Source organism: Physcomitrium patens, chromosome 23, assembly GCF_059467195.1.
Source record: "Physcomitrium patens ecotype Gransden chromosome 23, ASM5946719v1, whole genome shotgun sequence".
In the NCBI taxonomy this organism is placed as follows: Eukaryota; Viridiplantae; Streptophyta; class Bryopsida; order Funariales; family Funariaceae; genus Physcomitrium; species Physcomitrium patens.
This window is the reverse complement of record NC_143432.1, coordinates 14,744,176-14,768,756: the sequence shown is the minus strand read 5'-3', so window position 1 is coordinate 14,768,756 and position 24,581 is coordinate 14,744,176. Positions and strand designations below refer to the sequence as shown.

At 29.8% G+C, this 24,581-nt stretch overlaps 2 protein-coding genes across 3 annotated transcripts; one reads left to right on the top strand and one right to left on the bottom strand.

Annotated features, from left to right (window-relative positions):
• Positions 1 to 1,713: 1,713 nt before the first annotated feature.
• On the top strand, positions 1,714 to 4,933 carry LOC112276220 (proteasome subunit alpha type-6). 2 transcript variants are annotated; one of them, XM_024507336.3, is made up of 9 exons: positions 1,714 to 1,832; positions 2,042 to 2,136; positions 2,287 to 2,368; positions 2,545 to 2,641; positions 2,951 to 3,009; positions 3,331 to 3,413; positions 3,682 to 3,777; positions 3,929 to 3,988; positions 4,519 to 4,933. In XM_024507336.3, the coding sequence occupies exons 1-9, from the start codon at positions 1,757 to 1,759 to the stop codon at positions 4,609 to 4,611; spliced, it is 741 nt and encodes a 246-aa protein (XP_024363104.2). In that variant the 5' UTR covers positions 1,714 to 1,756; the 3' UTR covers positions 4,612 to 4,933. The 2 variants fall into 2 exon arrangements, with proteins under 2 accessions (XP_024363104.2, XP_024363105.2); XM_024507337.3 differs by lacking the exon at positions 3,929 to 3,988.
• Positions 4,934 to 6,542: 1,609 nt separating this feature from the next.
• LOC112276221 (uncharacterized) lies at positions 6,543 to 7,812 on the bottom strand. The gene is made up of 2 exons (XM_024507338.3): positions 7,685 to 7,812; positions 6,543 to 7,453 (listed from the first exon to the last, which is right to left on the bottom strand). Exon 2 carries the CDS (start codon positions 7,437 to 7,439, stop codon positions 7,131 to 7,133), a length of 309 nt encoding a protein of 102 aa, XP_024363106.1. The 5' UTR covers positions 7,440 to 7,453; positions 7,685 to 7,812; the 3' UTR covers positions 6,543 to 7,130.
• Positions 7,813 to 24,581: the final 16,769 nt, after the last annotated feature.

Genomic DNA, 24,581 nt, shown 5'->3' with positions numbered 1-24,581 from the left:
CTTTTTCAATGATAATAAATTATATATATATATATATATATATTTATTTATTTATTGCAAGTCACATTTAAAGACATCAACAACATTTCTATCAAAAGCACCAAATCTATAAATATCTATCAAATTTTGGCATTGGATATTATTGTTGACTTTGGAGGTCCATAAATTATCTTAGATTTTATTAGAAATCTTTATCTTCCAATATATTCTTTTTAGATTTTAATAAATATTTATGAATTATTCTATTCTTTTTCATGAAAGAGCAACATTAAAGTCTTGTAAAGTAATTTCTTTTAGTATTTTATGTTACAAGGCTTGGAATAAAGCTTCTTGTAATAATTTGTGAAGTATCTAAAATTTGGAGAAATATTTTTGGCCTTACATGTATTAAAAAATAAAATTGTAGACTAAAGCTTACTTTTCTCTCTTCATTATTTTTCAAAACCTTGCATCTCTTTTGGCTTTGAAATCTTTTTTTAGTTTGTCACAACTATATAATTATCTTATTATAGACCAAAACAATCATCTCTGCTTACCACTTGTTGAAAAACCCTATTTTACGTTGACATTTTAAAATCAAATTGTCCTGAAAACAGTATGCAATAGAATCATTTATTTTTTATTTTTTTATCACCACAATATCCATGGATTTTGAAGTGTGTAATGTAACCTATAAATTCTGATTCTAATTAACAATTTTTTTTTATCAATTGCATATAGAGAAATGATTTGAGAATAATCTACAATCACTAATTTTAATACAAAAGAAAATTATATGAAAAATCCTGATAATTCCAATAAATTTATAATAATATATATTAGTTGAAGTAGCAAAAGAAACATCTCTTCTATGTATGTGTTTTTTCTCAATTGAAAAAAGTACATGATATATGTGTGTGTATTTCTGTATTTATAAAATAGTTGAGTATATTCTATTTAGAAGCTCATTGTTTAATATCATATTTATTTATTGTGAATGTAAAATAATTTGGACAATGTATTTAGTAGTGAATCATGATTGCATTATGCATAAATATTATTCTTGTTTAAAACAGAATGTATATATGTAGTGGTGTATGAAATAAACATGTAATAGTTGGTCTTATAATATATTCTTAAGTTTTAATACAAAATATGTTTTTTCAAAAAAATACCCCCAAAAAGAGAAGTAGCAACATTCAGTTGTTAAGTTAATTCCTTTTCCTTTTATTTTTTTATTTTTTTATTTTTTTATTTTTTTGTATCATAATTTTTTTTGATTTGTCTTGTATGGTAAATAATGCTTAGAAAACGCCGAATAAAAAATTTCAAATTTCCATAAATCAACATCAATTAATAAATTTTTTTTTTTGATGAAATTCTAAACAATAACAATGTTTTCAAACATATTTGCCATATGAATGATACACCTTATAACACATCTGTTTCACAAACTTCTTATGTATAAAGAAACCCGGTCCACATTTTTGTACATGAAAATCAATTCTTGGAAAGGTATCCATCGGCCCATTTTTAATACTCTGTATATATTGGAGAATCAAAATTTAAACGTCTAATTTGATTAATTACACTTGGAAAGGGGGAACGAGAAGCCTTGGTTTGAACGACGGGAAAGCAAAATTCAAGTCTGAGGGGCCCCTGCCTCGGGATGTCCGTTGGGGTTTGCCATCGCCATTGCGTAGCCCTCTCTCTCGAATTCGGCAAACCGTCTCGGCATTTCGCTTCGGATTTTAGTTGCTGCGCCAGCCGAATCAGGATGAGTCGTGGATCGGGGGCTGGGTATGATCGACACATCACTATTTTCTCGCCGGAAGGGCGTCTTTACCAAGTCGGTGAGTGGAATTCTCGTGCTGTTTGCGTATCGGGTGGGTATGTTGGAGTGATTTTGTATGTGAGAGTCGTCAGCTTAGTGTTGGGTTTACTTGGAAGACGAGTTTGGTTCTTATGATTCGCCGAAGAATGTTGACCCTGCGCTTTCAGTTGATGGGTGAGTCGTTGTTGTGGGTAATTTGATTCTTGTGATATGTACATCATTTTTCAGAGTATGCCTTCAAGGCCGTGAAAGCTGCTGGTATTACCTCAATTGGCGTTCGTGGTAAAGACTCGGTATGCTTCGTCACGCAGAAGAAAGTTCCGGTGAGTCGAAAGCCCTGAAGCTTGCTCGGTTAGGATTTAGGATAGAGGAAGATTGGATTTCGTTACGATAATTTTTTGTTTGTTCCTGAGATATGGCTTCCATCGCGTTTATTTGAATGATGCCGAATGTGGGTTCGATTTGCTTTGCAGGATAAATTGCTTGATCAGGCGAGTGTCACGCATCTCTTCGCTATCACTAAGTACATTGGTCTTCTCGCTACTGGAATGACTGGTGAGTTATGCCCTTGGTTTGAGCTGCAGGATTTGTTAATGCTATTGCTAGATTGTTCAGTTTGCTAATGTATTAAACTTCCTTCAGAGGTTGCGCATGAGGACGAATCGGGTGCCTTGTTTCCTTTTCCTGAGGTTTTAGTAAGCATGACATGGATCTTGTGCTCGACTATGCAGCTGATGCAAAATCTTTGGTAGCGCATGCTCGGAATGAGGCTGCCGAGTTCAAATTTAAGTTGGGCTATGAGATACCTGTTGACTATTTGGCAAAAAGGTATGAACAATATAAAATCAGGATTGGTGTCTCGGGGATTTCTTTTTCCAACTTGTATCGTCTTTTTAGCTAGAGTTTCTTATAAGGTCACGACCAGGCATCCCTGGAGGGCGCGTCTAACTGACTCATAAAATCTTGACAGAATACTTTTCTTTGGTTTCTCACAGATTCTGTATGAAATTGAGCAGTTCTTTCGCTTAGATCAGGTCCTCAGCTAGGTCCTTGTTTCAATTCATTCTTGTGTAGATCTACTTTTTCTTTGGCCGTGTTTTTGCAGTAACTTAGATTGGTGGGTGCCTATGAGAACAGGCTTGCAGATGAATCCCAGGTTTACACTCAGCATGCGTACATGCGCCCGCTCGGTGTTTGTAAGCATTTTTTTCCCCTTGTATGGTGTCGTGATGTCTGTGCTCTTCTTCCTCTCATCGCATGAAGGTTTATCATAGGAACAACTACGGCACTACGACTATGTTTTACATTTCTGACCCTGTAGATGGCGACTAGTGCAGCATCCAACCATGGAGAGTTTGAGTGTCTTTTTCTCATAACCAAGGACCTTAAAATCATGTAGTAGGGAGTGTAGTTTTGGATTGGATTGAGTCCCGCTGAAACAGCACAGGATAGCTGTAGTTTTTATTAGAAGTGATTGAACTTGTTCAATTTTTAATTTTTTCTTGGATGTCTTCCAGCTGCCATGCTGATTGGCATTGATGACGAACTGGGTCCACAACTTTACAAGTGCGATCCGGCTGGTCATTACTTTGGTTACAAGGTGCGTTTACTTTTAATCTGATATATTTTATTTAATGCAGTGTTTAGGACTAATTCGTTTCACCTAAATCGCTTGAACTACGCGGGTATATCACCTTAAATCGATCACTTCGACCCGTACTGTGTATTAAGATGTTTTTGATGCATTGTACATACGTGGCATCGGGAGTTTTGAATTTGCAGTTATTTCACATGAGCCGGATTGCTGGGGCATTATTATTCTTTATGTCATCAGCTTCATATAGCTTGAATGCTTCTTTCTGACGCAGGCTACTAGCTCTGGGTCCAAGGAGCAAGAAGCTGTTAATTTCTTGGAGAAGAAGTGTAAGAGCAATCCACAATTTTCCTACGAGGAGACTGTGCAAGTATGTTTCAGGCTCTCAACTATTAGTTTCTCTTCCATTGATTGTTGACACTTTTGCAGACTTGGAACTTTTTTTTATTTTTTTTATTTTTTTTATTTTTTTAATGTCACTTGTCTGACGACATATTGCTTGTTTCTGCGGGTATCACTAGATTGCCATTTCAGCTTTGCAATCGATTCTTTTGGAGGATTTCAAACCCACTGAAATAGAGGTACCCATTTTACGCATCTGAGGAAGTATGGGTTAGGTTTTGAGCAACACATATCCGCCGGTAGTATTAACCAAGAAATTATAAAGACAAAGAATAGTTGTTTGGATAATCATATTTGTTATTTTATGACGCGCCTTCGTTGTTCGGATTGATGATCTTGGTTAACAGATTTATGGACAATCATCTAAATGCCAACTATGTCGCTTATTATGCCCTGAACAAAATGAATTTTAGATAGATTGGTTGCTCCCAGATGTAGCGTTTCGGAGGCTTTTGCTGAGGCTTAGATATGGAATTTGAAGACTTCTGAGAACGATTCTCTTTACGCTTTTGAGATCGAAAATTTGTGGAAGCTGAAATCATTTACTCGTGACTTCCTCATTAGTGCAGCTCTTGAATGGATTTGGTAGTAGCTCGTTACTTTGTGAATTTGGATTCTATCGCACTTCTCATGAAATCTACAAGCTATTTGTACAGCTTTGTATGTTTCGGAGTCTGACTATTTTTGTGACATCTCCCTTTTTTGATAGGTTGGAGTGGTTCGTGCTAGCAAACCAGAATTTCGCGTTTTGACGACGGAAGAGATTGACGAGCACCTCACAGCCATCAGTGAGCGCGACTAGAATCCAGATAGAGACGAGGTTACTAAAGAGGTTCTACTGGAAGCGAACATATCAAGACTGCAAATAATTTCAGTGGATCATCGTGGTTTTCGGACCTTTTTCGGTAGATTCGGGACCTCGAGAAGTATCCTTACGTTATGCGACCACTATGTACAGCTTACAACCCCACTGGATCTTTCAAGTAATGGATAGGCATAATGGATAGGCATAGTGGGTAGGTGAATTGAATAACACAAGCCACCAGGTAAAAAATATGAAATTCTGAAGCATTTTCAAGTTGTAATTGTTAACTCATTGAATCCCATGACAGTCGTTGCTTTTATGCACACGTGCATGTGTTTTCAATTTGTAGATAGCAAAATTGAAGAGAGTTGTGATTCAGCATTTCCATGTAATTGTGATTAACCCACAAATATGTTGATTTGGTTATTGAGGTATTGCATTATTCAAGCAATGTTAATCTGAACTGGTGTTGAAGCTCTCGGAACTAGGATTTAGGATAATGTGCCCTACTGGTTTTATTTACACAACCATCAATTATTAGCAACGATCAAACATATCATCATACGTCAAATGCGAGTAGGAAAGAATCCTGGCATTTTGATCTTCCTAAATTAAAATATTAAACGAAAGATGACCTGTCTATCAAGATTGAATTAGAAAAACAAATTACACTAACTTATGTATACATGATAAACTGTTGCGTACAGGTAAACCGAGAAACGTGAGTTATCAAGAAAAAGTGGCATTGCCTCAGCTAGCTCAAATGTGTGCATTACTCTGCTTATTTAACAATGAAACATTTCCCCTTTCACCGAAGAATCTACAGGGGCTTTGCCTAGCGTGAAATGCAACCACCTCTCTTCAGCCGAGCTGAGCCAATTCACTATCCAAAGAAATAGGACAGTTGACAAACTAATGATGAACCCTTCCAACTCACACCTTCACTTTATTTTTGCATTTTAGAGTATTACGATGTAAGTAACTGAATCACAAATGATGTGTAACGTCGCAGCATATCAAATTCACGAACTAAGAAGCACAAAATAGTAACTTCACTTGAGCTTCATCTTCATCAATGTCAGGCCAATGCAATAAAGTAAAAGCACACAGGTCAAATAAAGTCCAAATAAACATGCACAAAAGCTAGCCAGGTGTAACAACCCACGTCTAGATATAGAAGGCTCTATTTTATTATTCGCCGATTGAATCCGATAAGAGACGTGCCGCTAATTGGGATGATGAATGAAGATGCTTTTCTTTGCAAGTACTGGTACTTGTGTGTACCATGCCTGATAACCCAGAAGCTCTAGTTCACCATGAACGAAGCATGCAAAACTAGAATGTTGTGCTCAAGAAAGGTCTCAGGAACACAAAACAGTGCAAAAATTGTTCCAGCGTCCGCAATGAACCCTACAGTGCACAATTTCCAGAATTGAATGCGCCGCTTTACCCCCTAAAAACCAATATACTGACTCATTAGATATACAGGTTTTTTTTTGAATGGTTGGTACAGGTCTACTGTACACAATATAGAATACTTTAAAAATTATTGAATTCATGAAAACATAAATGTTTTGGCGCTGTAGGGGCAAGTCCTCTCTTTGAGGGGATCTAGTTCGACGTGTCAGAAATGATTCTATAGCTATGGTTGCTAATGTGAAAGATCATTGCATTTGAGTCCTTGACTGCAAGAGAAAATTGAACCAGGAGCTTCGGGAAGCCATCAAAATTGAACTAATTTAGTATTAAAGCACAAAATATTGTCATTCATGTATTCCACCTGATAGCCACATGAAGAATTACCTTCGGCACCGACTACTCTCCCAAGACCTTCCATATACAATAATGTTTTTGTTTGCTTGGAGTGTGCATTCTGTGACAACTTAAGACCTTCGAAGTGCTTGATGTCAAAAGTGGCAATGCAAAAATTCCTCTAAATCACACAAGAAATATATTCAGTGGTAACATTGGATTAGATTACATAACGCAGGAGCAGCGAGGGCTCACATAGATTCTCCGACCTATCTACCTATACATTAAATCATCCACCGATTTGATACTGTCTACACTCGGCAGTTGACAAGCAAACAACACATGCTTTATCATCGAGTGTCGGTGCATGAAATCATGAGCAGAGTAATTAGCTCAATCGTGTTCTGATTCTCAAGTGGATTTAGAAGACGATGGTGCGCCACTGCCTAATTTCACATGCTCGGTGAATCGAAAACTCACAGTTAACATCTGGCCCGACATCTCGCGGTGAGTCATTCCGGTCCGGCGATCGTCTCGATCGAGATAGAAGATACCGCGTTGTGAGTCGCGGTAGAGTTTCATGCCATCGGAGGCCGATTTGAGCTCGCGTCAACGTGGACGTAGGTATCACTACGCAGAATTTCGGTTTCGCAGCTCACTCAAAAAATTATCGTGGTATTCTAGTGTTGTATTTGTTGTTACCACCCCTGTCGTTTCACATGTTGAATCCTACAATTCGACCAGATGTCTCAACCACGAGGTCTTTAATCAAGCTCCTCAGTTGAACCAAGTCGCTCCTCGTCTCGAAGGATGGGAAGCGGATTCCCTGATTCATCGTAGGAAATGATTCCTGAGAACGAGAGAGGCTTGCACCGTCTACCTTTGGGAATCGTCCGCTGCCACAGCGCCCCGCCTTGACCAAAATGGTTGGCTTCCTCCGCTGCGCTCAATTCCTGGGACATAGGACTGTCATGACTGCTGCTGCTGCTCGCCGTGCTTCGAGGAGTCGTCTCACCATCCCCTTCAGCAGGGCTCGACGTCACCAGCGGACCCTTGATGGCACACATCCCCATATCGAAGAACCAGCCTTTGCTTGTCCACAGTCGCGTCCAGGTTAAAATCGATCAGCACCGGATTCAACCCCACAAGCTACTCGAACCACATTCAACTCTCTTGAAAGTACCCAGACTCACAACCTGAAGCGACTAAAGCTACAACCACACTGAAGGCTTCAGTACAAGACAACCCGCGGCTTAACAACAAAACCTTCAGGGCCCAGAACAAGATTGAAGATATTCAACCTCAATTGGGCACTTACCATTCACAACGTCTCGTCTTCACGACACCTCGACATCCGGAGCACCAACACTCGCAGCGCTCGCAAGATTTACGCAAACGCAGGAGCAACAGTCACAGCTGTCCGCACTCTTGATATTTATGAAAAAGTCCAACGACAGCGTACACGTGGACCCATTTGTAATTCGCATTTTATACTGATAATAATAACAATAATCATAATGGTTTTGATTAGTTGGGTGTTGTGAGATATCTGACTCTCGACTGTCGTCCCATGCTTCTTCGCCGAGGTTGTGAGGTTTGAAAGCTGGTTGGGAGAGCACTGCGAGGGAGCGTAACGTTAGGTGGTGCTTTGTAATCCGTTGCGATGTTGCAGGTCTACGCAGATCGTCGATGATGGAGTGTGTGTAATGGGGAGTTGAGTGAATGACTGAGCGGATCCGATCTCCGCTGATCGGATCCACGGCGCCGAACTACGACGACGGCGGCCTTTCCTTCCTTTGCATTGATTAGAATGGATCCCAACCCTCCCCCCCCCCTGAAGGTGGGCCGCCCTCCGCCGTTAGATTCATCCCCCCCTCCTTCCTCTTTTCCTCTTTGCCGCGTCTAGCGTTTACCTCCGCGATCGACTTTACTGCGGCGATTAATCGCCGCCGTCGTTGCAGTTGGGCACGCCTGCCCATATTGGATGAATGAAGATGCGGATGGATAGAGTAATTATTTGCTGGATGGATGGATGGATTTACTGGATAGATTGTTCGTGTGGTTGATGGATGAAGAAAGTGGACGAGTCTTCGATGGATGTGGGAGATCGTCCATAATTTTATTCGAAATTTTGGTGAATTAATCACAATCTTTCTTCCATGTTTGAAGTTAGAATTTAATTATTTGTGTATGTGAATGTGTGTGTATATATATATATATATATATAGATATAGGAAAAAATTAAATATAGACCCATGCTTTTACTAAATAGACCCACCCTTGATAAAAAAAAATATGGTAATTATAAGGAATGTGGTTGATTTTTATTAATTGCAAATCTAATAGTGGAGAAATGAATCTACATGTCTTTTTATTTTTTATGATGGTTAGGATAGGTGGGTCAATTTAGTAAAAAATTAAATCTATTTAACTTTTTCATATATATATGTATATTAAGTTTTTTTTTAAAATAAAAAAAGATAAATGTACGATAAAAGATCTTCATATAGACAATAGATAGTATATATAGAAAGAAGAGTGAAGCCTTCTTCACTCTTGTCAACTCCTTTCTTGCTTCCAGTCTAGTTTCAAGGGTCTCTAATTTTCTTGTATTTTGGCAATAGCCATTCCAGTTTCTTTTTTAATTTATATATCAAGTTGTTTCTATTTTGTCATCTTTCTTTGAGAGAAGTCTCACTTATTTATTTGTCTTTATCATGTTCTTGTCTTTGACACTACATGATTAGGTAGAAGTAGGTAAAAGTAGATCAATTTCATAATATCTTCTAAAAAAACTTTTTAGAAGCTTCATAAATGTTTCTTTAATTTTACACATATTTGTAATTAATTGGTGGACTAGAAACTTGGTTAAGAAATTAGCCATGTCATACATGTGTTAGTAGCTTATGGAATAAGCTGACTATGTGGCCTTCATATAGATAATTTACCTTGCAAATTAAGTCATGTGTCTAGCAAAGTCAACATATGTTGGAGGTCCTATAGAATATTGTTATATAGCTCTTAGTTAAAGAGTATATATAGAGGCAAGAATGAAGCCTTTTTTTACTCATATCAATATTTTTTTAGTCCTTAGTCTTATTTCAAGATATTTTAGTCTTCTTTTCTTCAATAATAGCTATTTTAATTGAATACATTATCATATTTTAGTAATTTTTTAGTCTTTTTAAGTAACACAAGCGTATATTGATATATATTTTTTGAGATTTAGGTCCTTGATAATTTGACAAGAGTGTTAATTCATTATTCTTATCTAATTTTAGAAGTGAGTAGATTACTTCACTTCAATTATTTTATTTTGAAGGTTATAGATTATCTACCTTTAAACAAACTCTTTAATTTTTTAATACTAATTTTTTCTTAAAAGAGAGAAAATTATCCTTCTTTGTGGAAATTTTTATTTATTGAAAGTTATAGATTACCTTCTTCTAATTTAACTTGTAGATTTCTTAAGTTGTATAGAATAGAAGAAAAATAAATTAGAGATGTTGCACTTAGTAAAAATAAAAATAGATTTGTAACTATTACAGATCTTCACAAACTTGTCAATACTCTTAAGGAAGAAATTTCATGCATCATTAATGCCAACTACAAAAACACTAATCCTATGCCTATAGAAGAAGTTTAGAGTCTATATTAAGAAGTTATGAAATTGAAAAAAGTAAGTAGATTAACCTTAGAACTAAATCAAGGAAGTTTTGCTTCTATAATTACAACAAGGATAAGGATTAGTATGGTTGAGAAGTTTGATGGAACATGATCAAAATTTTAAGATTTTTGCAATAAGTCAAGTTCTATCTAAGATTTTATTTCTTCTAATATCCTAATGGATTTGCTCAAGTTCAATTCATTAGTGCATTTCTATCTAGAAGTGCTCTCTTTTGATTTGCACCTTTAATGGAAAAGGGTTCATGATCCCTCTATGATTTGAATTCATTCCTAAAAGTATTTACAGCCACATTGAAAAAAGTAATGAAGAAAGAGTAGTTGAGACTAAGCTCTTATTTTTAAGATAAAGATCACAATTAGCTACCACATATATTGTTAAATTTCAAAATCTTGCTTGCAATGTGGACTAGAATGACAAAGCCCTTATCAATCAATTTTGATATAGATTGAAGGATAATGTCAAATATTTATTAATGATAATGCTAAAAGTAAAATCTTTAGAATAATTTATTATTCAAGCCATTGTATGTAAAAATTATTTATTCAAAAGGTATCAAAAATAAAGACTTGGCTACAGAAAAATAAATCAAGTAATAATAGTAGCTCCCAAGTTTTAAAAACTTATTCATTAAGGCCAAAACCAATGTAAATTAATACAATGTATTTTAAACTCTTTACAAAGTAAAAAAAAAGGCTTAACATCATGAAGAGGATTTTTGCTTATATTGTAGAGAAGCCAAGCACATTACTCAATATTGTTCAAAGAAACAATATAATCATAAAATGAAGAGCATGATTACCAAAGAATATAATGTGTCAAAAAATGAGTTGCTTTAGCTACAATAGGAACTATGCGGCTGGAATCATGTGGAACATCTAATAAAGGTCTTATTTTTTCCTCAAATCCCTTACCTTGTTTTACAATAGATATATGTTTAAGAGCTAATAATGATAAAATCTTTACATTATTAGATTCAAGAGCCTCAACATGTTTTAAAGACAAAGATTTTGTCAAAAAATTAGAAATGTTTATAATAAAAAAAACTAAATCCATACATGTAGAAATCATAGATGGTTGTTTATTATTTTTTAGAGATATTATCTATGAGACTGTTCCTTTAGATGTAACAATTAAAGATCATAATAGCATAGTAATATTTAATATAATAAGATCTTCTTTTAATTTGATTATTTTAGAATTATTGTAATTAATAAAATATAACTTTCAAATAGATTTTTTTTATGACCTTAAATTTTTTGGTAGTTTAATCCAAAATTCCATTTGTCAAGTAGAAATAAATAAGTTTAATACATCCAATTCTTTATTAGTAAGTACAGGAGTTTTTATGTATGTGACAAAAAAAAGATCGTCTTTAGGTATACATGCGACATCCATTTTTTATGGTGAAAAGATATCAAATAGTATTCATAATCAATATTAAGTTTTTTAGGATATTTTTGAGAAGAGAAATGTAGATATTATTCTAAAGAATCGACCATATGATTGTTCAATTAATCTTAAAAAAAAAAACTCAACTACTATTCAGATCAATCTACAACTTATTGCAGAATAAATTCATTACATTAAAAGACTATATTGATGAAAACTTGGCTAAAAACTTCATATATCATTCAAAATCTCCAATATAAGCTCTTATCTTATTTATGGAGAAAAATGATAGATCTCTATGGATTTGCATAGACCATCAAGGACTTAAGAAGATCACTATCAAGAATAGGTATCTCCTATCTCTAATTTTAAGACTTCTTGATCAATTCAATCAAGAAAAGTTTTATATAAAAATAAATCTATAATAAGTATATAACTTAGTCCACATCAAAGAAGGAGATGAATAGAAGACTGCTTTTCAAATTAGATATGAATATTTTGAATATAATGTCATGCATTTTGGACTCAAAAATGCACTAGCTACTTTTCAATATATGAATGACATTTTTTGTAAATTTCTTGATGATTTTTTTTTTTTTTTTTTTTTTTTTTTTTTTTTTTTTGCTATTTAGATAATATTCTAATTTACTCTAAGAATATAAAAGAATATGAACTTCATGTTTGTCATGTATTATAAAAACTTAACGATGTAGGATTATATGCCAAGATAAAAAAGTATGTATTCTAGATTATTTAAGTTGACTTCTTAGGATATATCATTTCCAACAAAGGTTTAATGATGGATTTGAAGAAGGTCTAGAATATCATAGATTAAAAGATTCTAAAAATAATAATAGATATGCAATTTTTTTTGAAATTTGCCACTTATTATAGGATATTTATCAAAAATCATGTTTTGGAGTAGTATTTGAAATATACCATCAACTATCATGAAGATGATTGGACAACTCTTTTGCCATTAGAAAAATTTATGTACAATAATTTGATATATTTTTCTATTTAAGAAATACTTTTTCTTATCAATTATGGTTATTATCTATAACTTGATATTTTTTATTTTTTAAAAGTTTATAATTGTGTGGCATAAGATTTAGCAAATCATTTATTAGAGCTACATGCAATAATAAAGGCATAATTAAAAGAAGCTCAAAAATGAAAAAAGATCAATGTGGATGCCTATTGCAAAGAACAACCACAATTCAACATAAGTGACAAGATATAGTTACTTCATCACAATATTAAGACTATTCATTCTTGTGTCAAGTTGGACTATCATAGGCTTAAACTTTATTCTATTTATGAATAAGTCAATCCTTTTGTTTATCAATTATATCTACCATAGTCTATAAAGATCTATTCTATATTCTACGTATTTCTTATTGAATTATATAAGACAATAAATGTTTCAAAAAGAAGATAAATGTCATTTTTTTTCTATAAAAATGAATAATAATAAAGAATTTTAGATTAAAAAAGTTTTAAATTCAAAATAGTGCTGAAATAGATTGGAATATGTTGTTTATTAACATGGATATAATATTAGTGAATATATATGGGAGTCAACAAAGAATCTTACAATTGTAGTAAAGAATGTTGAGGCTTTTCATCAATGATATCTATCAAAAACAAGATGAAGAAAAAAAAGATCCATAAAAGATAGTAATTGCTCCTCATGGAACTCTGTTTTTGAAAGAGAGGTTATGTCAAAGATATAAGAATTTATTCTAATAATTATTTATATGATTAGATAGAAGTAAATAAAAATAGATTAATTTAATAATATCTTCCAAAGAAGCTTCATAGATGTCGCTTTGGCTATACACATATTTGAAATTAATTCATAGGCTAAAAACTTGACCAACAAGTTAACCACATGACACACATGTTAGTAGCTTGTAAAATAAGCTAACTATATTGCCTACATATAGATAACTTGCCTTGCAAGTTAACTCATATATCTAGCAAAGTCAACATGTATTGGTAGTCTTATAGAACATCGTTACATAATTCTTAATTAGAGAATATATATAGATACAAGAGTGAAACCTTTTTTACTCTTTTTAATATCTTTCTAGTCTTTAGTCTTATTTCAAGATTTTATAATCTTCTTGTCTTGGACAATAGCCATTTTAGTTGAATATATTACCATCTTTTAGTGATTTTTTATTCTTTTTGAGTGACTCAAGAATGTATTGAGATTTATTTTTATTTTTATTTTTTTTAAGATTCATTTTTTTGTTACTCAACACATTTCATAGTGGAAGACTTCCATCCTCCAACCATAGATGGTAGAGTTCAACTACAATCACTTAATTGATATAAAGATATTGATTTGAATGATTTTTAAGTCCATTTCAAATCAGATGTTAAGTAGCATTCATGATATAGCACAAAGTCTTGGCCTAATATTGAATAGAGACAAAGGTAATTGTCGTGGATAGAGTTAAAAATATTGTATTGTATTTACAAATAATAATCTATATAATTTAGCCATTGGAGTAACAAATCTTGTGATAAGAGGAATGACATATATCCACATGATGTTAAGAACATGAATTTAAAATAACTAAAATATCAATACATTCTTATATCACTTGAAAAGACTAAAAAATCACTCAAAGATTATATAATATTAAACTAAAATAATTCTTGCTAAAGACAAAAAGACTAAAAAGTCTTAAAATAAGACTAAGAACTAGAAAGATATTGATAAGAATGAATAAGGCTTCACTCTTGCCTCCATATATACTCTTAAGAGTATATATAGCGATGTTCTATGGAATCTCTAAAATGTGTTAATTTTACAAGATACATATCTTAACCTGTAAGGTAAGTTTTTTATATGTGCGCTACATAGATAGCTTGTTCTACAAGCTATTAATACGTGGTTAATTTATTGACTAATTTTCTAATCTATCAATCAACTACAAATACATATATAGTCAAAGTAGCATCTATGAAGCTTCTAAGAAGCTTTTCTTGAAAAATATTATAAAATAAATCTACTTTTACCTGTTTTTATTTCTTCATATAAGTAAATATTATGATGAATATGTATATCTATGACATTATCCACTCTTCTAGAGACGAGGTTCACTAAGAGCGGTTATCATATATTAAGAAATTTTAAGATGTAACAAATTGTATTTGTTATATTTTCTGATCTTTATTTTTTTCAAAGATGGTTGATAGGTTCTCTCAGCTACTGATAGTGTTTCATATCAAGACAAGAAGACCATATTGTTATTTGATTATTATTGAGGCCTTTATAATTTCCTTCAAATAAAATAATTGGAACAATATTAGGAGTTGTTCCTACCTCTATAAAATCACCAAACATCAAGAGTCTTATCCAAAGTTGTGATATCAAACATTTTGTATCTTATCATTTATTTGAAAAAAGACATGTCATTCTCAATGATTTTTATCTTGATTATATTAACTTGAAAGTTGTAACGATTACAATGTCTTGTTTGATAAGTCAACAAGTGATAGCTCTTAATTTAAATGTGTTAGTTATTGATTCTTTATTTCTTTAGTATAAAAAATATACAAAAGTACCAAATAAGAGTAAAAGATAGAATGCTATCTTCCTTGGATCTTATTTCTTTTATAGATAAAAATTATTATTCTTCATTTTAGTTTTGATGGATTTCATCAATGAAAAATTTAACTTTTTTTGTTGCATTTGCAAGACTCTTTATTTGCTCCCATGTGTATTCACTAATATCATATCTATGCTAATGAAAAAAATATTTCAATTTATTTTTGGCACGGCCTTGAATCTAAGTATCAGGGACATGAATCTTGAAGAAAGAAAATATTCAATACACTCTTGTATCACTAAAATAAACTAGAAAGTCACTCAAAGATGATATTATATTGAACTAGAATGGCTATTGCCAAAAACAAGAAGACTAGAAAGTCTTGAAATAAGACTTAAGGACTGAAAAGGCATTATTAAGAGTGAAGAAGGCTTCACTCTTGCCTCCTATTGTACATAATTCTAGCAGCATGGTCCTTACTGTAGCTGGAGAAACTCATTTTTTGAGACATTATCTTCTTTGATAATTGTGCTCTTCATTTTATAATTGCATTGTTTCTTTGGACAATGTTGAGTAGTATGCTTAGCTTCTCCTTATTATAAACACAAACCCTCTTGGCAACGTCGAGTCTTTTCTTGCTCTATTAGAGTATTAAAACGTATTGTATCAATTCACATTAGTTCCAACTTTGATGAATACATTTCAAAAAACTTGGAAGCTACTGCCATTACTTGATTTATTCCTCTCCATCCAAGTCTTCATTCTTCACATCTTTCAAATAATCGATTGTCGCATGCAATGGCTTAAGCAATAAATTATTTTAAAGATTTTATTTTTGATATTATTAATAACAAATCTTTGAAATTATCCTTTAATCGATATAAAAATTGATTGATGAGTATTTTGTCATTCCAGTCTACATCATAAGGAAGGTTTTAGAATTTAGCAGCATATGTGGTAGCTGATCGTGATCCTCATCGTAAAGATAAGAGTTTGGTATTTGCTACTCGTTCTCAATTACTTTCTCTAAATGTCATCGTAAACACTTCTAGCAATGAATTCAAATCATAAAGGAGTCACAAATCTTTTTCCATTAAAGATGTAAACCAAGAGAGAGTACTTCTTGATAGAAATGTGCCTATAAATCCAACTTGAGTAAATCCATCAAGATATTGAAAAAGGTGCAACCTTAAATAGAGCTTGACTTGTTGCAAAAATCCTCAAAATTTTGATCATGTTCCATCAAACTTCTCAAGCATATTAATCCTTATTCCCGTCATACTTGTAGAAGAAAAACTCCTTGGATTTGGTTGTGAGGTCAATCTTCTTACTTCCTTCAATTATACAACTTCTTGCTGTAGATTTTGAACTTCTTCCATAGGTGTAGGCATAGTACCTCTATGATTCACGTTAGAAATACGTAAGATTTTCACTCTAAGAGTGTTAAAAAGCTCATGAAGATCTACAATAGTTACAAATCTATTCTTACTTCCGCTAGGTGTAGTGTCCATAATCTTTCCTTCGATAGGGAACTCAAACAAATCCAAAAAGTTAAATTAGAAGAGAGTAATTTGTAACCTCTAATAAAAATTTCCATGTAAAGAGATAATTCACTTTTTTTAAGCAAAGATCAATGTTAGAAAACAAGATTTGTTTTATTTAAAAGGTAGGTAGTCCACAACCTTCAAAATACAATAATAAAAGTGAGATAATTCACTCACTTTTAAAATAAGATAAAAATATTATGTTGGCACTCTTGTCAAACTGTTAGGGACATGAATCTCAAAAAAAGAGAATCCTTGATATACTCTTATGTCACTGAAGAAAACTAGAAAGTCACTCAAAAGGAAACATAATATTAATTAGAATGGCTATTGTCAAAAACAAGGAGACTAGAAAGTCTTGAAACAAGACTAAGTACTAGAACAGCATTGACAAGAGTGAAGAAAGCTATTAATACATGATTAATTTGTTGACCAATTTTTTAACCTATCAATCAACTACAAATATATGTAAAGTCAAAGTAGCATCTATGAAGCTTTTATATTATAAAATAAATCTATTTTTATCTACTTTTATTGAATCATATAGATAAATATTAGGATAAATGTATATAAGTTCAACAAAGTAAGAAATGATTGAATGGAGCAATCAAGCAACAAATTGAGCAAGGTAGTAACCAACTCAAAAAATATACAAAAAATAAGAGATAAAAGCCTTAGATCTACTTCTAATACCAATAAAACAGAAGTCCATACCTAAGGGGGAGTTTGAAATGCATGAAGATTATAATTATCAATAAAATTTATAAAAGAAGATTATTATTTTATTAATATCAAGGTCACTGATCAAATATATAATAATAGAGAAAAGAGGTGTACTAAACAACAAACCACAAAAAAACCTTAATCAAATGGATTAGATAAATAATATTATAATAATGAAAGCAAATATAAGTAAAATAGTTGCATTGAACATAATGAAAGGGATGTTGCAAATTCCTCTAAATGACCAATTTGGCTTCTAGGCAATATGACTTGACATTAATCTCAATAGAAGATATTCTACACAACCTACATTAATAAAAGTCAATAAAATTAGTTTCCAAAGTATGGTTGAAACTTCACATCTTACAAATCCATGGTGTAATGAGCTAAGGTCATAGATGATTTGGAAAATGTAAGCTTCTTCAATCAAAAAGCTATGGTGGCTTATAACCATGTTGCAAATGAAATTAAGACAAAAAACCAAAGAATAAGAATGTAGATTACTCCATTCATGTTACATCTAATAGAATCATCAAGCTACTCTAATTTACATTAGACACATTAGATGAGACTCAAAGAGATTATAAGAGACAATATTAGGATTTTAAATGTATATGTCCCTAATTAGTAGCCGCTTTTGAGCACCATTGGCAATAAATCCTCAAATACCAGATTTAAAGCTGTAAGACTCTAAATGGAAAAGAGTATTCTAAGATAATGAAGCCATTATTTTGTGATTGATCTGTCAAGTTATTCCATATTATAAGGCAAGACTGCAAGCTACCAAATTTTAGATTCCACCTCAAATCAAAATATATATCTTCGACCTTAAAAATAAGTTACCTCCTGAAAATGTCACAAGAAAGAAGGTCTTGATTGAACCATCAATTTGGATAAGGAGATCATTAGTCTACTTTCATAAGCAAGATATTCAAACAAATCAAAATACTGGTAATCACAAAACAAAGGAAAAAAATCCAAATTCTTATGTTACAAAAGAGTGAACAAATTGATATGGGATTCAAAGAGGTTTGATTGGTGAAGGCAAATTCTTCTCATGAATTATACTATCAAATTAGGTCGTGAGCTATTGCAACAATGCCATGTGATATCCAATATGAGTATTCAAAAATAGAATAGACTATTACCTTTAACTTTTAACTTAAAATGATCAAATGTTTGAAATAAGAAGTAAGTACTAAAAGAAGCAAGACTTATGTAGCTAGCTTAGCATCTTGTAATGGTGGTAAATGAATGGTGAGGGAGAGTGGAGAAGGAAATAGACCAATGTTGTCTAGTATATTTAATAGGAACACAAGAAATAATCTTGCATAGATTTTGGGAGTGCAAATCTATGAAGAAAACTTGGCAATAAGAAAGCCATATTCTCCAAATGCTCACACTATAGCGTGAGCACATTACAAGGCCGCAACAAACCACCATGGATAGGTTAAGTAGTATAGATCATCAGGAGAATGAAAGGATTAGATCAACGAGCACACCAACTAATCAAAATGAGGTGGTCAGATTAATGTCGTTTCACCCTTTGTAGAAACACTGCCTCTTTGCATACCAAATTCCAAGAAGGTTTAAAAAGGTAACTCATGCCTAGCTTCTAATGCAAGGAGTCATAATGTGGGTTTTATGGCTTGAGAGAAACAATGCTTCATTTAACGGATTACATTGGCTTATGGAAAAAGTGTATTAGAAGATCTGACACCATTTAGTTGCTTACAGCCACAACTCTTGGTTTAGAACCCCGAGAGCATAATGAGAAATATGCTGCTTTGAGCGGAGGAATAGAGAACAATCTGTATTTGTATCAAAAAAATAAATAAGTAATAAAAAATAAAAGTTCTAAAAAGCTCAAGCCTTAGAATACAAACAAGAAGCATAATTAGAGTGCACTTTCGTCTAGCTGATACAGCATGTGGTGCAATTTATTCTTTTTAAAATTCTCTAACCCTGTTATAATTTCTTATATCAATTTGATTCTTTGTTCTAAAAGTCAATTCTAACAGTTGTGAATTGTAAACTTCTATCCAATTTTGAAAACTCAAATCTTGGTTAGTATCAAAGACTAAGCAGTGCAAGTCAATTTTAAGAATATTCCTACAATCAATACAAAATTAGCAAAGATTATTATGCTAGAGAAATTGAAGAAATAAAAAATCAAGGTCTTTTTTTCTTTATACAACAATTCAATTTATTCGTATGCCTATACCATTCTTACGAACTGAATCACATTTTCTAAGTAGAGTTTGTAGGCAATTTTAAGATAATTTTATTTTTTAAGTATTTTTATAAATAAAAAAAATCATGAATTTAATATGGATTTAAAACATTTTTAAACTAATTTTTTGACATATTCAAAGAATGATAAAAAAAAACTGTAGAAAAAAAACAGTTGCAGCAAAAATATTGAAGTCTTACAACTGAGATTGTGTCTTGTTTGCATATGCTATGTCAAATTTTAACATATATTTTACTTTGATTAGAAAAATGGGACTCTTGTTACCTAAGATCAATATAATATAAAAGATGTAGTAAAGTATTCATGGCTAACAAATTAAATGTTGACAATTTAAAATAATTTATTTATCAGAAAATTACCCATGGTTACAAAAACAATTTAAAAGAAATCAAGAGTAAAACAAGGATTAATATGAACAAATCCAAGTACACAACCATTTCTTTAAGAGTCTTAAAAGTCTGTTCTAAAAGATTGGACTATTGGAAAAGAAAAGAAATTGATTAAAATAAAAAATCAAATCAAATCAAAAAGAAAATAATAATAATAATAATAATAATAATACTCTGAAGAAAGTCTATATATATGCTGGAGTTAAGCAGGCCATATGACATGAAATTTTTGGTTTGATCCAAATGCATAGGAAGATTAAACTACAACTACAAAAGCAATGAAGCTAAAATAAAATAAAATAAAATAAAAATGATACTCTTTATAGAAAAATATGTATAATTAAATGTTTTTAAATTTTAAGAATTTAAACACAGTTTTCTTCAATTCTAAAAATACACTTTAGAAAATACACTTTATATATTTTCAAGTAATATAATATTCTTTAAATCAAGTATCCAGTTTTATCACCTATACTTTAAAAGTAAATACTTTAAAATAACTCCAAATTTACAAGTATATATTCTATTATTAGAATTTTAGAGATCCAAAGGCTTAAATTCAAAATTATAGTAATCACTTTAACAAATAATGTTTCACCTCTTCTTTTAACATCTTCTAGCATTGTAAAAATATCATATTTTTATGGTTTTAAAATAGAACTAGATAAGATTTTGTATATATATATATATGTTTTAAATAAAAATATAGGATTTTTTTAGTTAAATGTTGTTGATAAATTTTAGATCTATATATATATACATATATATATAGTTAAAAAAATCAGAAAAAATAGTTATCCAATTAAGATACAAAAGTAATAGATAAACATTTGCAATAAAAAGAATTCTCATATCATTTAACATTAATTGTAATATATATATATATATATATATATATATATATAATTCATACTTTATTTTTTTCTTAAATAAAATAATATAAATTATCAATTTATTTTTTTGGATTCAACATATAAGTATTAAAAAAATAAATTAAGATATATATATATATATATATATATATATATATATATATATATAATATTTAGAAAGTAGTTTTCTTTATCAACAAAACATTTATGAAGATTTTAATTTTTTTTCAAAGCTCCATTGTTTGTACAATCTATAAAACATACAATGTCTTGTTACAAATATATATTTTTATCTAATTTTTAAAAAGAGTTAAAATTGGAACCTTCTTAAAACCAAGAAATGTCAAATTTTAAAATTGTTTAAAAACTTTTTCTAAATACATTCAAGTATTAAAATAATATTGCATTCATAATATTGTTCTATCAAGCCTTCTTAAGTTTTCTAATTTAGCTCACATCAAATTTTTAACTTTTATTGTGAGTACTTATAACAAAATTAAATGGCTTCAGTTGGAATTTCTTCTTTTATGATCTTCACAAATTCTTGTAATCTTTAACCAAGATTGTAGTATGTTAGTTCCATTTTTCATTTTTGAATATTTTTTGTAAATAATTATAATTCCAACATTGTGTAAATCTATACCTTCAGTATTTGAAACAAAATCAAGAATAAAAAATAAACATAAAAAAATTATTTGATATAATGTTTTACTTTCTTACCAATTAAATTTTAATTATTTTATCTTCTCAGTACAAGAAACAATGTTTTCTTTGTTTTGACACATAAATCCCTGTATCCTTATGTAATAATAACTAATAAAAATAGATAAAATCCTTGAATTCTTAGTAGCTTGTCCAAATAATTTTAAAACACTAACATCAAATTTTTCTAAAAATTTCAGAACAGCAAAAATATCTTACTTTGATTTTATATAAAATTTATTTTAGTGTCACTTTAAGATATTTGATGAGAAGTTTAAAAGAATTATAAAGCATATAGTTTTTTCTATATTCTACATAGATATTTTATCAAAATCTGTACTGAAAAACAAAATCAATCAACTCAAAGGTATCCACAATGCTGAAAAATTATTATAGTTTTCTTAAAGCTCCAATGAGTTCAACCTTGCTATTCTTTTAATATAAAATCAATTTATTATTCGATTTCAACTGGAACCTTATATATATATATATATATATACATATATTTAAATTTAATTTTAAATTTTAAACTTGTTTTAATATAATATATGCATGATAAAATATTTTGTTACAAACAATACTGGTTGACATTTCTATATTCTTAATCATATGACAAGGTGCATAAAATGACCATATATTTTTATTTTTGGATTATTTTCATTTAATAAATTATATTTTCTATTTAAAAATACTGAATTAAAGTTTAAAGTGATTTATATTCTAAGTATTGGTTTTTTGCCAATAAAAACATTACAAGTCTTATTCTTCTTAGTTTTAATCCTAGTTGTGATTCTATTATTCATTTAGATAAAATTAAATTTTAATTCACTCTAACTTCAAGCAAAATAAGGGCTATTATAAATCAATTTATGTTCAACAACCTTTTTTCTCTATTTAAAAAAAAAAAACAAAACAAAACAAAACAAAAAAAACAAAAAAAAACAAAACAAAACAAAACAAAAAAAAAACAAAACAAAACAAAACAAAACAAAAAACAATTATTCGTTATTATAATTCTTTTGGAAACCACTAAGTAAACATCCTCTTTTTATTCGATGAACACTTCCTATACTACACAGCCCACATACACACAATGAAATAAAGTATTTATATTCTTTTGTGTTTTTAAAAAGTAGTATTCTTAATCATATGAAAAGTATTTAAATTATATTTTGAAATATATTTTACATTAAAATTTAAAATAAGAGATTTGTGTGAAATTGCTTATGGAATATATATATATATATATATATATATATATATATATGATTGAATTTGACAAAAATTTAACAATATATTTTATAAAATTCTATAATTCACTTTATGAAGCTCATTAATTTTGTTTAAGGGATCTTTTATTGTAAAATTATCCTAAAACTTATTGGTGCAAATAAGAGTTTTACTATATCTTGATGGAGGTGCAAAGCATGGAAGGTGTCCACATATAAAAGAGAGATGTCTTCCTAGTATTTTTTTAATTATTAATAATAAATATTTACTTTTTACATGTATGTATATGTTAATTTATAATTAAAAGATACTATATTTTAACAAAAAATAACATTTTAAGTTGAATATTTTTACAATATTATTTGTGTTTTTAAAAAGTTCATAAATTGTTAACATAAATATCAATTTTAATCTTAATTCTTTAATAAATATCTAAGATATTTATTTAATCCTAAATATAATAATAAATTTTTAAATTTTTATTTTATTAAAGATGACCTTCTATGAAGTATGATTTTTCTATGTGCTATTTGTTTCTACAAACTAAAATTTAAAATTTTAATTTAAGTCTTCTAATTTTTTGTTATAACATAAAATTTACATTTTTTTTTTTTATTATTCTTTACATTCTTTCAGTGTAATTTGTTTGTCTTTGATGTCTTCTATACAAATTATAAATTATATATAGTTTATTTAAAGCCAAACTTGGTACAAATGGATTTTATACCAAGTGTATTAAGTAATCACAATATGTTGATATATATATATATATATATATATATATATAAGTTTCTTCTTAATTCTTAGTAGGGACTTGATAGTAACAACACCAATTTTTTATTGAAAAAAAAACTTACATACACCCAATTCAATAGCATAAGTATTTTCACTTTAAATCTAAATTAATTTGAAACTTTAGTATACTTAAATTTAGTAGATCATCAAATTAAAGTATGAGAACTTTTACTCACAATTCTAAACATATTTATGATTATTGACCACATTAAATATGACACATAATAGACTTAAAGCTACATTTATATATTTAATAGAAGTTAGTGGATGGTTACAAGCTAGATTGAGTTTATTTTAATCTCATTGACTTCTATGACCATTCGAAAGGTCATGAAAGTGCAATATTTATCTTTTTTCAGACACAAACTCAATTATGCTTGATAAGACCATTGTATCAGAAAACAATTAGATCTAATAACAAACACTATATATACACATATAAACCAACATTTAAAAGAACTAACAAATAGATTTTTAAATACATATTTGATTAAGAATCAAAATAAAAATTTAATAAGTAATGTATTATATCTATAAATCAATTAATAGATTTTTAAATACATATTTGATTAAGAATCAAAATAAAAATTTAATAAGTAATGTATTATATCTATAAATCAATTAATAAATTAGTAATAAAAATTTAAAAAATTATGAAGCAATTTTATTTTATAACTTTAGTATATTCTTACAAATTTTTCAATTCCTTTTTTAATGTAATTGTAAACTATAAATTATAGTATTAACTTTAAATGTTTTCATAATATATATATATATATATATATATATATATATATATGAAGATTTAATCAATTAGAAAGTAATAAAAAAATATTTTTTAATATTGTATATTAAAAAATATTTTGAAATATTAAATTAAGTTAAAATTATTTAGATGTAGTGTTTAATATAATATTAAAAATTAGTGTAGTAATATATAATGTAAACAAGAAAATATAACATTTTTAATAGTACACAAAAATATGACTTTTAAGTTAATAAAAACTACATTAAGTAGATAATAAAATCCTTTACTAATCATGGATACATTCAAAAGTAAAAG